Source organism: Dunckerocampus dactyliophorus, chromosome 14 (assembly GCF_027744805.1).
Source record: "Dunckerocampus dactyliophorus isolate RoL2022-P2 chromosome 14, RoL_Ddac_1.1, whole genome shotgun sequence".
In the NCBI taxonomy this organism is placed as follows: Eukaryota; Metazoa; Chordata; class Actinopteri; order Syngnathiformes; family Syngnathidae; genus Dunckerocampus; species Dunckerocampus dactyliophorus.
In genome coordinates this window covers 15,814,869-15,829,906 of record NC_072832.1, presented here as the reverse complement: position 1 = coordinate 15,829,906, position 15,038 = coordinate 15,814,869, and the positions used below count along the sequence as shown (strand labels likewise).

Sequence of the window (15,038 nt, the reverse complement as noted above, 5' to 3'; positions counted from 1 at the left end):
TATTGTCTTCAATAGGGGAAAAAAACTCCAAAATCACAACTTCCTGAATCCTACGCCAACAACAACAAGGTCAGCACTCATCATAATGCTCATGATAAATGCTCTGAGTGCTTATAACAACAAAGAGAGAATGAAGAATCGCCTGTTTGTGCTTCAACAGAGAGACCTGAGTGAAGCAGATCTGCACTTATTGGCCAGGATCCTTTCAGTTGGACTGGTGGACGCAGATCCAAATTACCTCCACCACCTAAAAGGCTACAGGGATTTGAGAGGTGTATGACCTGGACATGTACTAAAGGACGCCTGCTGTTGGTGGAGAGATTCACAGAATGGTGAATACATCAGCCTGTTTATTATGGTGCTAACAGGCCAAAAATGCTCCTACTGTACATGAATCACCCTGCACTGAGGCTCATTTTTCAAATGCTTTTTGACTGTTGTGATGTTCAGCTGTTAAAATGCCACATTTGAAATCCACCACTGCATGGAGAAAAAAGCTGTGTTAAAAAGTAAAGTGCAGACACAGGATGTCGCCAACACTTGCTTTAATAGCATACAGGATCATGGCAACACTTCTCAAGTCATCTTGTAATGTTTAACACAGCAATGCTGACATTTGCATATCTGTGGATCTGTCAATTTTGTGATTATGGTAACTGCTTTGCAGTGCAAAAAGTCCAAAATCCCTGACGGATGTTTAGCAATTTGTTTTACAACAGTCTCTGTAAGGGACAAGAAGTATTTTGCATGAACAGTTTTTACATTTGCAAAGCACTGTCACTGTACTGACTTGTTTTTTTTTGTTGCAAATGAAAAGTAATTGAGTCTAGGTGACTTTCATCTGTTAGTGCGGATTAAGGGTTTTCTTCCAAATATGGCTGTTGAGTTTGTGTCCAAGAAGGTAGAGCAAGGTCACCACTGACATGTTAAAACAAAAAAAGACCACCAGACCGACACTGCTGAAGTGCCCAAGTAGGGGATACACCCAAATCCCGACTGAGAAGTACACCCAAAGAATCCTGCAGAACATGTAGAAAGAAAAAGAGACTTCAATATCACTGCATTGACCAGATTATTTTACAATATTTAGTTTCAAATGTGAGAAACGCTAATACTGTATTCATAGGCTCTAGCCAACTAATTATTGATGCACATTTTATGTAACACAGCACCACTGTCTCAAGTGTTAAACAGTTCACATCTGTCTATGGTCTATGGTCAATTGGTCATAGATGGCGAACCCAATAGAACAACGTGTTGTGTGTATTAAAGCTGTAAGAATCACAAAACAGTTCTTTGTTGTCGTTTCACTTTACTGTATGTCAGGGGTGGCCAAACTTCTCCCACCACGAAAAAATCAAAGAATGCTGTGGTCAATTTGATATTTTACATGATTTCGTAAACCGACCAATGTAGATATGCTAAAAAGATTTAATATATTAAAGAAAACACAGCCTCCTTGTGAAGCTGTGTGTTATAGGTGACAAATTGTATTGTTAATATGAACTTTTTTTTCTTGTAATATGACTTCATCCCAAAAATATTTAGACTTCTTGCAATACTATAACTTTTTTTTCCCCAACCAAGCTGCACATTTATTTGAGTTTGAATTTTTTCCCATATTACAACTTCTGAAAAAAAATAACGACCTGTTTTTTCTTTAATATTTCAACTTTATGCTTCTAAAATATTTTTCCCCTCATAATAGGATGACTTTATGTTTTGTAAGATATGTAAAATTACAAGTTTGAGCTCTTATTTTTTAATAACTTTATTCTCTTAATATTTTGACAATATTGTCATAACATTACAGCTCTTTTCTTCGATTCTTTTAGTTTTTTTATTTTTAGAATGTGCCGAGGGCCATTGAAAAAACAGCTGTGGCCCGCAAATGCCCCCCGGGGCCACACTTTGAACACCCCTACAGTATGTGCTGGCTTGCCACTTACCAGAATAGGTAAACCAATCCCACTACACCCAGAGTAACCAGTGCATGTGTTGTTTGTGGGTAGACATGTGGCTCCACCACAACTTCTCCAAGTAAAATAGGAAGGACCAATGTATGCTGATAGAAGAGTGAAAAAATAAATTAAAAGGGAATTAATGATACAATTTGGCATGGTGTGTTACAAAATACTCATTTCCAGACCATCGCGTGGTTTATCCAAGGTGGGAAGAAGGCGTCAATTGTTGCCGGGTAGACTAACTCTCTGTCATAGGCAAAGATGGTCCAGAAGAGCAGAACAACAAACTAAACCACAGATGTAATGTAAAGCGTATTAATTTGTTGTTTAATGTAAGATATATTCAAAATGTACTTCTCACCATGCCCACAGGGAAGGCAAAAACTGAGAAAAGGACATCTTTACATCTGTTTAGCGGCGTTTCACTGTTTTTCCCACACTGGAGATCATTCACTGCAGCCAGTCCAAAAAAACCCATTTGTAGTAACTGAAAAATAGCAAGTAAAATTACTTTTTTTTTCAGTGCCATATTGTCCCAGTTTCATGCAGCATACCATACTCACTAGATTCAAAAAAGTGAGGTACTTCCAAGGTCCCCCATACACAAAGATGCCAGGTGGTAACTGCTCTCCATCCTTAGCAGCGAGGCTCTTCACAACAAAAGCATACCAGCTAAATGTTGTGATGTGGTATATTCTCTTCAGGGTTGACGTCATTGTATTTGATAGTGATACTGATTTCCACTACGCAAAATCTATCAAAATTCAAGACTACTAAGCATGAAAACTGCAACCAGTAAAGGTTGTCTAAAGATTAGCGTGACTGTGTAGCAACTCAATGCACACACAAGAGGCCCACTGTTCATTATGAAGTACAGGAGTGTGGATTTCATAAGCAGCGCTGTGCAGCATGTGACTTGATGGTCATTTCACTCTCAGTGAGCATAATCGCTTTTGCAGTTTTGTAAGAGAAGACTGATGTAAGTGTGAGGTCAAATGTTTAGTTATAAGTTGGACCACAAAGTTCAACAAATTCAAATTGTTACTTTATTTTCGCAAATTTATGTCCAACTTGAACATCTTGTTCTTGCTATTTACCTTTTTTGTGTTTACAAAGCAATGCAATTCATTCATATTAACATGTGATGGTCAATGTCCCAAATGTGTTTTTATGGCATTATCAAAAATCCAGGCTGTGATACATGTCATTCCGTCTGAAGAAGCGATTTAATATTCTTGTTAAACAATATCAGAAATTCTAAATTAATGTCCATGCAATGTCAGGAAATGTGCAATTATAATTTAAAAAACAAATCACACAAAGATTGAAAAATGACATTATAAGAGTTTTTATTTTTCATCAAGTGGTTTAGAAGAACCGTTATCTTTCAAATGTCTCTTAAAAACACAAAGTGTAATTTTGTTAGTTTCATTTGACAGTTTCTATGAAAATGCATATTTTCTGAAAAATACAAAGGCACTTTTCCAAGGACCAAAAAGCTAAGATCCTCTAAATTAAAAAATACAACCAGCATTCACTCATTTACCTCTCCATGGTCAGGCTTTGAGGTCCCTTAAGAAAAATGTCAAAAATAAAATAGGTTTTACTTCTTTTTGTGTTGTTGTGACAGGAATACGACTCAAAATGTGTACAAATAAACCCACAATGAGACAAAAGCAGTTAAGACATGAAATGAAGTCCATAGAAAACAACTGAAATAAGGTTGGCATGTGACATTTCCAGAGCTTGAAAAGATTAAATATTTTTTGTGTGTAACTTGGTGATGGTTTGGAGCTTATTTGTCAGAGATGCTTTTATTGCATTTATATATTAGTCAGCTAAAAAAAAAAATATATATATATATATATATACATATACAGTATATATATATATTTATATATATATATATATATATATATATATACACACACACACACACACACACACACACACACACACACACATAAAGGTCTATGGTGCGCTGTTCACTAATATACATCATGATTCAGTTGTCTTTATCAGGTACAGTCCTCCTGTAACTGTGTAACTGATATTGTTAAATACCTATTGTAAATTTTAACAACGATGAATACATATATAGTCACACACAAACTAATGGTATTATAATTTCAATTACAACTTCTAATTGCAAGCAGCCTTACAAGTCGCAGTATTTTCCTTCTCCTCAATGCATGCTCAGGGCAAAAACAACATGCTTTCACACATCACCACTATCTCTGCTGAAATATCATATGATGGAGTGCTTTAAGTAGAACTTGATCATTCTTCCGCTAGTGTCACCAATGTGGTAACATTTTGTTATAAGCTATGACTCATGAAAGCAACAATGTACAAGGAGTGAGCATTGGAGTTAAAATAAGACCCACTACATGGCAGAAGATACTTGACAACAAGTTCGGTTCCTACCCTTTCTATTGCTCACAACTATAGCATTAACTTGAATTAATTTGTACATAGACTTTTCACAGTTGGCCAATTAGAAATGAGAAACATGATTACATTAATATATTTTAATAAAAAAAAAATCATAAATCTAGGATCTTGCGATCATTGATCTTTAGGAATATAACTCCATTTGGCTGATTTATTTTCAGAGCTTATAATCATTACTGAATGTGACGTAATTTGATCAATCATTACACCTGACTTTTAAACACTAATGGATGTGGGCACACCTAATGACCAAATAGACACTTTTTAAAATTAATTTTAAATGAACTAACATTATGTAATGGATGTCCCTGTAGTAAAAAAGGCAAGTATACAGGGCACCTCAAACAGCTGGAACAATTGCACTTTACCCATCCGTGTCAGTAAAAACATGTTATTCCATACTAACATACATATGCACATGCACATACTTGACTGTCAGTCCATGCACGTCACACTGATAAAACATGATGGTGATTCCAAAATAACAATCCTACCCTATTTTGTTTTAGTGATCATGTACATGTCTTAGTCAGTGTACCAGGTTTCTACTGTATTTCAGTCTCTAATCTTTTGTCTCATCCTTCTCAGTTTCCCAGCTAAGGAGCCATCTGTGAAGAGGAAAGAGATAACATTTGTTGTCACAGAGGTCAAAAATCCAGCACATGTTAATGTCTGAAACATACTATAGGAATACTTTTACCCACCTCAAAGCGACTGTAAACTTTTCTCTCCTTCCTCATGCTTTGGAGTTTCTGGAGCAACTTATCACGGTCCTGAGTTGCCTGGCTGCTGCTTAGTGAGCCGATCTCCCTTTCTTTGTCCCTTTTAGCATTTTTGTCTGCTTCATCTTCTTTCTCATCATCGGTGACAGGCAACTCCTTAGTAGACTCATTCCTGCTTTGGCTATTTGCTGAAATTTGCTCAAGCAGCAGCTTTGTATCATCTCTGAGGTTGCTGCTGGAAAGCACGTTGGCTGTTGAAGAGTGGTAGCGAGACTGGCTGGACTTTGGCAGCTTGGACTGTTGTTGTGACGACAATACACCTTCATCTACCGTAACCTCTGGACATTTAGTTTGTCCTGTCTGTTCATTTATTCTTTCGCTGCAGCCAGATTCTAGTGCAGTACTCTTCTTTACTGTATTTGTGGCATCACTATCCTCAGTCTTATTCTCACAAGGCACAGACAATTTTGATTCTTGGCTGACATCAATCTGGCTGCACATATTAATATCTGCAAGGGGTGCAGCTAAATATGGCTGGCAAACTTCAGAATTATCAGCATCTGGCTTTTTGCTGGCCAGACCAGGCTCTGTAGTAACAGATGTAACAACTGAGGTAGACTGCATTGGCGCTTTGACATGAGCTAAAGTCCCATTGGTTAAAAGGGTAACATTAGAGGAACCATGCAATGTTGGCATTAAACCTTCCGTTTGGGAGGGTGCTGTAACTGACTCCGACAGAGACAAACATGAATCTGTTTCAGCAGAAGTTCTTGATTCTGTTGGGTTAGGTTCACAGAGGGAATTTGCTTGTCTTAGTGGCTCTATAAATGGGTCTGCTAGGGTGAGTGTTAGAATACTGGGTTCATGTGATGTAGAGCTAAGGCTATGAGTTAAGATGTCACCTTTGATGTCTTTTATGGGCGATGGAACATCAATAGATGACACCCAAGACTCCTCTGTTACTGGATTTTGTCCAGAGACATTTTCTAATGCAGAAGCCTTTTGGGTGAGGGGATAATGTGAAAGAGAACTTGATTTGTCAGTGTTTGTCTTTGGGATATGTTGTAATGAGGATGGGTTTGGCTCTGAATCAGAGGCATAGTTTTTGTGAGAAACATCAGAATGCTCCTGAACAGTGTCATCTACAGAAGCACTTAAAAGTGTCTGTGACTGTGAAATAGAATCGATCTGGTCTTGTGCAGACTGTGATTCTCTTTTCCTGACAGAGGTGCTAGATTTTTGTGATGTTTCTTCAGTAGACTGGGATGATCTCTGAGGGGAGACACTGACAGGTTTCTCTGTGCCTATTTTGTCACATGTTAAGGACAGTATGCTAGGTGCCGAGTTGATGTTAGAGTCATGAGGACTGGATGTAGTTTGAAGACCAGAAATGGATAGAGAGTGTTCAGAGTTAGGGATTTTTGCATCTGATTGTGTTACTATGCTAGATTCTAATGACGGGGAAGGAGATGTCACAGTGTTTTCTAATTGTGATGACTCTCGAGTTTGAATGTTAGAATTAAGCCTGGACGATGCAGAAGATGATGAATCCCCCAAACTGGGAGCAGCTAAAGTGGACTCATTAGAGGTAGACTCAAGAACTGGTGATACGCTTGCATCAGTACTAAGCTCAAGCGATGGAAGATTAGCATGTTTTTCTTGTGTTACAATGGCTTGTAGACCAGAGCTACACTCACTTAAGGCAGATTTTTGAAGCTCTGGATCTTCTGAATCACACTGAAGGCCTTCTGTTTCTGCAGAAACAGATAAAGATGCTGCTGTTTGGCTGTTCCTCATTTCTACCTCGTTCGAATTATTTGAAACTCTAGGTAGTTCACTCATTGCGCTATGAGGGATAACTGATACATTACTGACCTGGCCCTCGTGCTCGTTAATCTCATCACTGCCATCAAAAGGTGGTTCTGTGGATTTGGTTTTACTTAAATCCTTTGTGGCGACATCTGACGATAATGAGATCAGGGCTTCGGGCTTTTGGGCAGAGGTATCGCCTGTCATTCCATCATTTGAAAGAGTGCCCTCTTTTTTAACAGTAACATTAGGATCAGTTGGTGTTTTCATGTGAACCTTCTGTGTGCTCTTTTCAGCTTCTGCAGCCATAGCAGCTTTACGTTTAGCTGCTAGCTCTTTAAAAAACATCAGTCTCTTATCAGGATCACTCATATCTACAGACAATGGATTGGTGACCAAAGTCTTGGGTGGGTGGTCAGTTTTTGCCATATCAGATTCTGAGGGCATCAGTCTGGACATTGATGGAGAGAGTTTTCCTTGTTCAATATTTGGCAGTTTTAATGGCTCCTGTACCTCAAGGTGTTCTGTGGAACTCTTTGAATCTTCATTTGAGGAGTCTTTATCGTCTGGTTTATTGCTTCCTTCTTGTTTGGAAGCTTCTGGTACAGCGCTATCAAATGTAGCTGACTTTAAGTAACGACTCCATCCATAGGATTCTCTTGCGCCTGATCTTCTTTGTCCCAAAGCTTGAGAAACAAAGGGTAGTTTTGCCTGCTCTGTCTCATTTTTGTCACCTTCCTCATCTTGTTGCCCTGCTGTATGCTGCTCTAAAGAGCTAAATATCAGAGAAGATCTTAACCTCGAGCTCCTTGGTATTGCTGCGTTGTATTTCCTCCGAAATGACTCCTCCTTTCGAACAGCAGTGTTTGGTTCTCTTTGTTCTGCCTCCTCTGGTTTATCCCCCTCAGTTGTTGATGATGATTCTGAGGGTGTTGGCGTAGTTTTGGTTTCAGTTGACACAGTTTCTTCACTCTTCACACTTTCTTCAGGCAACTTCTTTGCCTGCTCTAGATCTAGTGTGAAAGCTTTGGCATAACTTGGCAACTGACTTGCTCGCGGTAGGGCAGGAATCTTAAACTCTCGGACGTTTGGAATTTTAGGAATAGATAACTCTATCACTGGTTGTGTTTGCTGTACAGGGTTGGAGGGATCCTCAAAAGGATCTGGTGCCTGAGGTGGTATCACTGGCAGGCCTTCATCTGGATTATCAAATGCACTGAGGTAAGAGTTAATTCTCCAGTTTCTCAACCCTCGTTTTACCATGGGGTCTTTGCGGTCAGTGTTAGGCTCTTGGAAAAACTGCTTGTCATCCACTGTATTTGGAGGGGTGGGAGATGCTGAGTACTTCAACCTTTGATGCTGGGATGAACTTAATGGTAAATCTGCAGGAGGTTGTAATTTCTCTGAGACCTGCTCAAAGTCCACGTTCCTGGTAGATGATAAATAGTTAAGCACAGGGTCAAAGTTATCAAATGGCTCCATCTCTTGTGGCAAGCCTGGTTCAGAATACTGATCCGCAGAATGATATTGTTGGCTCCAAAATTTCTCAGGGCCACTATAATCGACTTCTGGACCTGGCCCCACATTTGGCGGCTGACCCCTGTGAAACAGCCTTCCCCTGGCCTCAAACTCTGTTGTGGGTTGTGCAAGGAATGGATAATTGTACCTGCCATGAGCACCTTCAACATAACTGTGACGTTTCAGGACAGGGCTTTCCATCATGGGAAACTTTGAGTGCCCTTGATTAAAATGCGGCTCCATTCCTGACTGCTGAGCTGGAAATCGACTGTACACATCAACAGGACCATGTAAAGTCCTATTAGGTAGCATTCTCCAATCTGTTTCAATTTGTTCATCATATGAGGTTTTAGTCCAGTCCTCTGCATGAGTGCCAATGTCCATTGGTAGCAATTTTCTGGGCTCTCTGTACGTGAGAGAGGTTCTTTTACTTGGGTATGGCCTCCTTTGTAAGAGGCCAACATCTTCCATTGGAACAGGAACATCAGGCAAGAGTGGTTGTGACTGAGCAAAAAGGATCCGAAACTCTTCATCAAAAGTTGATACAAGCTGTCCAAGGAAAAGGTGTGCCATACAACGGTGTAGTTTCTCAAAAGACCACATAAAGCTGGATAAAAACAATGAACAGTTAGTGACACATGCTGACTGTTTGCACACTAAGTGAGGCATCAATATGTTTGTCACAATGTAAACTCCTTCTTTCTTTTTCTTAAATGTTTGCCACAGCTAGGAATGTCACCTGTAGTTTCCACTGAGTACAGCCCTGCAGTCTGTCAGCAAGAAGCGATCCATCATTTGACCTTTGAAGGATTTCCCTGAGCGGCAGTGATATGTGATGCCAGACACAGTTCTTACTCGTAGCAGCTGCAAACAAAGCATTGAATCAGAAAGACTTCAGGTAATGGCTGCACGGGTGGCCACACAGTCAGGAGATCGGGAAGGTCTGGGTTCGAATCTCCGTTGGGCATATCTGTGTGGAGTTTGCATGTTCTCCCCGTGTGTGGGTTTTCTCCGGGTACTCTGGTTTCCTCCCACATTCCAAAAACATGTATGTTAGGTTAATTGGCGACTCTAAATTGTTCATAGGTATGAATTTGAGAGTGAATGATTGTTTGTTTATGTGCCCTGCAATTGGCTGGCGACCAGTACAGCGTGTACCCTGCCTCTCGCCCGAAGTCAGCTGGGGTAGGCTCCAGCATACCCGCGACCCTTGTGAGGATAAGCGGCATAGAAGATGGATGGATGGATGGAATTCAGATAATTAACATCAAAGCTAGGGGGCAGTATTGCACCACTTGTAACAGCTCTTACGCAAAGCTTGAGAAAATGGTAGAAATTTTCTGGGTTCTCTGTACTGAGAGAGGTTCTTTGTAAGAGGTCAACATCTTCCATTGGAACAGGAACATCAGGCAAGAATTCACCTGTACCTGTACACTGTACACTACTGAAAACCTGCTCAAGTTCACCTGTACAATACTGAACAGGACTGAGAAGTAAAAAATATTAACCACTGCCCACAAGGTTATCACATTTAAGCAGACAGCCACTACATAAAGTTAATAATAATACTAAAAGTGTGACTCCAACACGAGGTGCATAATGTAATAATGGGGGGGGGGGTGCAAAATATATTTTAGTAATAGGTCAAATAGGTCAACAGGGGTCGTCATACTCCTGAATAACTTTCCTGGGAAAGTAATCAGCACTAAAAAAAGATTCTTTAGGTCACTGGATAATTTGGGTTTTTGAGATGAACTAAAGATTTCTGATATTATTATAATACAGTGGTGTGAATTTTTTTTGCCCCCTTCCTGATTTCTTATTTTTTGCATATTTAAATGTTTCAGATCATAAAACAAATTTAAATATTAGTCAATGACAACACAACTGAACACAAAATGCAGTTTTTTTTAATTAAACTTTTTATTACTAAGGTAGAAAAAAATCCAAACCTACATGGCCCTGTGTGAAAAGGTGATTGCCCCCAAATCTAAAGCTGGCTGCAGCTGGCTGCTGGGCCACCAGAGGGTGCTCAGGGAGCTCAGCATGACAGTCACTGGCCAATTAACTACTCTGCTCAGATGAAATGCATTATGGGGATGAGGTCAAAATAGTTTGATCATTTTAAACTCGTATTTATAATATTGTATACTTCTTAGGTATACTTTTTGAGTGTTAAGTTGCTGTGTGATAATTTTTGCCTTCTATCTAAGATGAAACAGTGAGTCACACTGTCATATTGAGTAATGACCTCCTGTGATTTCCAGTGGGTTGGCAAGCTCGTTATGTTTTCTCATTCCTCATGATTTGCTCCAAGTAATGAGCTGCCTGGTCCTCACGGACTTGTGAGCGGCACAGTAGTTAAACAATTAGTAGTAGTTCTGCAGGATAGGAGATGTCACGAGATTAGAACATGACCACATATTAGCCGCACCACTGTGTAAATCGCAGGGTTCAAAGTTTGAGAAAAAAGTAGCGGCTTCTACACTGGAAAGTACGGTTCTTTATAAAGCCATCTTTTTGTAAAATATGAATCAATTTCAATTAAATACCTCAAAGTGAGCGTTTTTCTCAGCAATTTTTGGGTGAGATTAAAAAACAGATTGATCAATTAATTACAGATCCAAATTAATTAATCTCTCCTTTTTTAAATCTCTTGACAGCACTATTAATAACAAGACACGACGCGTGCCATATTGTACTCTAACTGGGAAATATACATGATCGAAGGCAAAATTTTGTATAAATTTTCAACGTAAACCAACAATATGATAACTGGGGCCAACGCTAACCTAGGTTCCCACTCTATATTAATCAATATTTTATGACCAAATGAATATGCACCAGCTTACTCACCTCATAAAGCTATTTCAGTAATTTTGCTGTTTTGCTCCTGCTTTGCTATTGTTTTGGGACTTTTACAACCACAATTAAAGTCTTCTTTCTTCTTTCTGACAAGCAGGAAAGGCCTGGCTTTAATTAGCAAATGGTGAAGCTGGCTATAGGACATTGAATTGGTGGAGCAGATTTTTTTTTTAACAAATTGAAGTCATAAACTAAATGTTTTTCTTCTATTTTGGATAACACAAAGTCATTTGCTAAAAAAAAAATCTGTGTTTTTTTCTGTCTTAAAATTGAGCAACCGCAATCCAAAAAGGGGATCGTTTAGCAACTTAGCAAGTAAGCGAAATGAATAATGACATTAGGTTCAACAGTCTGGGCCTTTGGAATAGCACTAAGGATAAGGCCTGATTAAATTTTAACTAGTGTTGAGGAGAGCTGTGATGACGAAATATTCACGACACCTAGTATACAGCATGGCTCAAGAATGTCTTGCAAAATTTAAAGGACTCACTTGGATACTCTGGAGATTTACTCTGCAGTTGGACACCATGTTCATGAAGTGATGTGCATTCTGCTCATCTAAAAGAATATAGACGGCCACGTTCCTCATAGCAGCATTCAAAATATCAGCAAACACGTCGACATCAGTAAACATGTCCATCACTATGGCAATCACCTGTAGAGATAAAAACCACACGTGTGAAAACACTGTGAGGGTCATGTACTCTGCCTCCATGAAAGAACGAAGACTGACCTGCTGAGCATTCTTGATAAGTCGCCGGGCCTGCTCCTTAATACTTGGCATGTCTGGCTCAGGAGGATTAACCAGAGTGGTGACCTCTGTAGGTCCACCAAAAAGATGTAGCTGAGGCCAGCCAAGGTCCAGGCCGGGAGCGTCCAAGTCTGAGTGGATGGGCCAGTATGTGTCAGAGGAGCTTTCACCTCCAGTCTCTATGAAAGTTTGCTCTTGGTAGTTGCTCTGTTGAGGAACGTGGACCGAACTCTGAATATATTGAATCTCAGGTGAGGACAGGAAGTCCACGACATCTGCTCTTTGGAGAAACTCATAATATCCCTCCAGGTCTTCCTCAACCAGCGCGTCAATTGCCAAACGGTACTCTTCCCGATAGTGAGGAGGAAGGTAATTGGGGTGGCGGGGGTTGTCCCCTGCAGAAGAACATTGAGAGCGACGTGCCATGTTGCCGGCTGAGGACATGGTGAGGGCGAAAAAAAGCACATCAATTGAAATTCTGAACATCTTTTTTTTTTTTAACATCAAAATAAATACGAAATAATTTTAACTGCTACTCAAATTTCTAAGAGTAAAAAAATAATAATTTATGCAGCTTGTCTTCTGTTCAGGGGACAACTATACATTTTACAAGTGTCACTTTGGACGGTGAAATACAACAACATATAATTAAAGGGAAAATGACTAATTGACTACAAAGTCAACTACACAGCACAGTAGAGCATACAGTATGTCACTGCCTATTACACATTTATTGCAAAAGTCTGCCTTTAAAAAATAACAATATGGCATTTATTCCAACACTGTCACTCAACAGCATATTTTTAAAGGTGAGCGAGACAGTTGAGAACTTTATGGCAAGTTTTTTCACCCTACTTTCCTACAAATGGGGGTTAAATGAATGGGGGAGAAGTGGAATTCCAGTACAGGAGAAATCATGTTAATTTGAGGCAATGCAGTTGTACAATAACAAAATAACATATTATTAAAACAACACTCCTAGAGCAGTGTCAATGAAAATGTATCATTATTGTACGCTACCTGGCCAAAACAAATCACCCCCTGGATTTCACTAAGCAAATACAGTTCCACAGGACTGCAATCTGCTTGTGGCAGTGGTAGGTTGCGCAATCATCAAATTTGCATGGCACATGAAACGCAAAACAATATGTGTAGAACTACTAATTAACTTTTTTCTGTTGCTTCTTTTTGTTGTTTTTTCAATGTCATAAAGACAGAATTGCCAGTTAGTGCTTTCAGATGGCAGAGGGGCCCACAGCAGCACTTGTTGCTTGCTGCTCGTTACGAAGAGCGAGGCATGCTTTCATGTAAGAGTCGCCAAAAGTCCCTTCAGTAGATTTGTCACTCGTTGGTTTTTTGAACGTGAGTATCTAGAGGAGTCTGATTACTTGCCAAATATAGCAACAAAATCGTTACACAGTTGGCAACACTGATCCCTCCAGCTCTGTCTTCTTAGGTAGACTAGGTGCATTATAATGTGTTTATAAGCAAGGGTGAACAGGTAGCACCAAAACTACAAGTATTTGTGGCGGTACACCACAAATAAATGAATGGATGGGAAAGCCAGAAATTGGGGTTGCTGCAGTAAGGTCTAGGTTCAGAAACACCAGAACCTGACTACACTGAATAACCAGGTTATTCCATCAATGGGTGTCATTGCTAGGATTCATTGGGCTCAAATTGTGAGTGGGAGCATCAGACATCACTTTTTAAATATTGATTGGCCACCACAGAGTCCACACCTGGATTCCATTGAGAATATTTGGGATGCGCTGGAGAACACTTGTGCACAGTGGTCCGATCAATACAATACAAGTCATCATTACAAGATCTTGGCAAAAAAATTACTGACACTTTGAATAGAAATAAATGTGACATTACAGAAGATTGTGGAAACATTGCCACGGTCCAAGAAAATATTGTGACGTGTATTTGCCAGGCAGTGTATTTGTAAAGCAGGATTTTTTGATTCGTCTCTTGTAAATATATTATTAAAATATTATATATATTATTAAATATTGTTAGATTGTCCAGATGTACCCAATGCTTTTGGGTGTATATACACAGGCCATAATAGTCCAATTTCAAACATGTATACTCTTTCAGAACAAATGTTTTTATTATTGTCATTATGTTTGTACATGTTTATTCACGAGTCTGCAGTTACTTATTCCTACACTTTTACCCAATAACATATTTTCAAACGAGAGAGAGACAGTATTGAACTTTATGGCAAGTTTATTCGTCCTACTTTGCTGCAAATGGGGGTTAAAAGGCAAATGAATGAGGGGAGATGGAATTCCAGTACAGGACAGAGTTATGGGTGCGGCTCCTCCCTCTGGCCAAAAACACAAAGTCTCCATTCGGGAGTTGACGAAAAAAAACACATTTCAGTGTCTGCCTGAAAGAAAACAACTCTGAAAACTATAAAACTCGGGGGCTAAGAACATATGTAAAAACTGAAGCGGTACTGTAATGGCGATTGTGAGCCTCGATATTCACAACTTATGTTAGTGTTATATATTATGACAACAGGTAACAAGGTACTACTCTTGGCTAAAATGGCTTGAGACATATGTTACACTTCATGTGCATACACACGCGCACGCACACACCCACACAAAACACGCACATATAACACACACTTTGGCGTTATTAGCTGAACTTACCCCGCTAACGTAACGTTGTCTTCACGGTTCCCGTCGTTTAAACCCTAAATGGGCCATTTTGCCTTCCTCGAAGTGTTCCCTGTAGCTGCATTTCTAGTCGCGCCTCTAATTCGAGTGGGACCTGCTGAGAGAGTTGTGACACATTGTTTTTTTCTCTGAAACCCAGCTAAACCAGTTTGGTGTCAGCCTTCTGGCATGTTGACGAGGATGTTTGAAAGCTAGCAGGGAGAAGAAGAAGTCAAGGGTTTAGCAATGAAGCCCCGCCCCCAACCACTTCCTCTTTTTC

The 15,038-nt window shown here is 39.6% G+C and overlaps 2 protein-coding genes across 2 annotated transcripts; both read right to left on the bottom strand.

Annotated features, from left to right (window-relative positions):
- Window positions 1-581: 581 nt before the first annotated feature.
- On the bottom strand, window positions 582-2,969 carry LOC129193994 (androgen-dependent TFPI-regulating protein). The gene is made up of 5 exons (XM_054798862.1): window positions 2,528-2,969; window positions 2,326-2,451; window positions 2,150-2,251; window positions 1,950-2,065; window positions 582-1,019 (listed from the first exon to the last, which is right to left on the bottom strand). Exons 1-5 carry the CDS (start codon window positions 2,678-2,680, stop codon window positions 845-847), a joined length of 672 nt encoding a protein of 223 aa, XP_054654837.1. The 5' UTR covers window positions 2,681-2,969; the 3' UTR covers window positions 582-844.
- Window positions 2,970-3,288: 319 nt separating this feature from the next.
- LOC129193704 (protein FAM83H-like) lies at window positions 3,289-15,007 on the bottom strand. The gene is made up of 6 exons (XM_054798235.1): window positions 14,753-15,007; window positions 12,066-12,517; window positions 11,823-11,987; window positions 9,207-9,331; window positions 5,123-9,074; window positions 3,289-5,026 (listed from the first exon to the last, which is right to left on the bottom strand). Exons 2-6 carry the CDS (start codon window positions 12,507-12,509, stop codon window positions 5,015-5,017), a joined length of 4,698 nt encoding a protein of 1,565 aa, XP_054654210.1. The 5' UTR covers window positions 12,510-12,517; window positions 14,753-15,007; the 3' UTR covers window positions 3,289-5,014.
- Window positions 15,008-15,038: the final 31 nt, after the last annotated feature.

What these genes read in the sequence shown, in the direction of transcription:
- LOC129193994 (XM_054798862.1), bottom strand. Translation starts at nt 2,680, where the DNA reads ATGACGTCAACCCTGAAGAGAATATACCACATCACAACATTTAGCTGG. An exon ending in ACCTCACTTTTTTGAATCTA is followed by an intron (nt 2,452 to 2,527) that starts GTGAGTATGGTA and finishes GCTATTTTTCAG; the next exon opens with TTACTACAAATGGGTTTTTT. An exon ending in TTGCCTTCCCTGTGGGCATG is followed by an intron (nt 2,252 to 2,325) that starts GTGAGAAGTACA and finishes TCTGTGGTTTAG; the next exon opens with TTTGTTGTTCTGCTCTTCTG.
- LOC129193704 (XM_054798235.1), bottom strand. Translation starts at nt 12,509, where the DNA reads ATGGCACGTCGCTCTCAATGTTCTTCTGCAGGGGACAACCCCCGCCAC. An exon ending in TTATCAAGAATGCTCAGCAG is followed by an intron (nt 11,988 to 12,065) that starts GTCAGTCTTCGT and finishes TTATCTCTACAG; the next exon opens with GTGATTGCCATAGTGATGGA. An exon ending in GTACTCAGTGGAAACTACAG is followed by an intron (nt 9,075 to 9,206) that starts GTGACATTCCTA and finishes GTTTTTATCCAG; the next exon opens with CTTTATGTGGTCTTTTGAGA.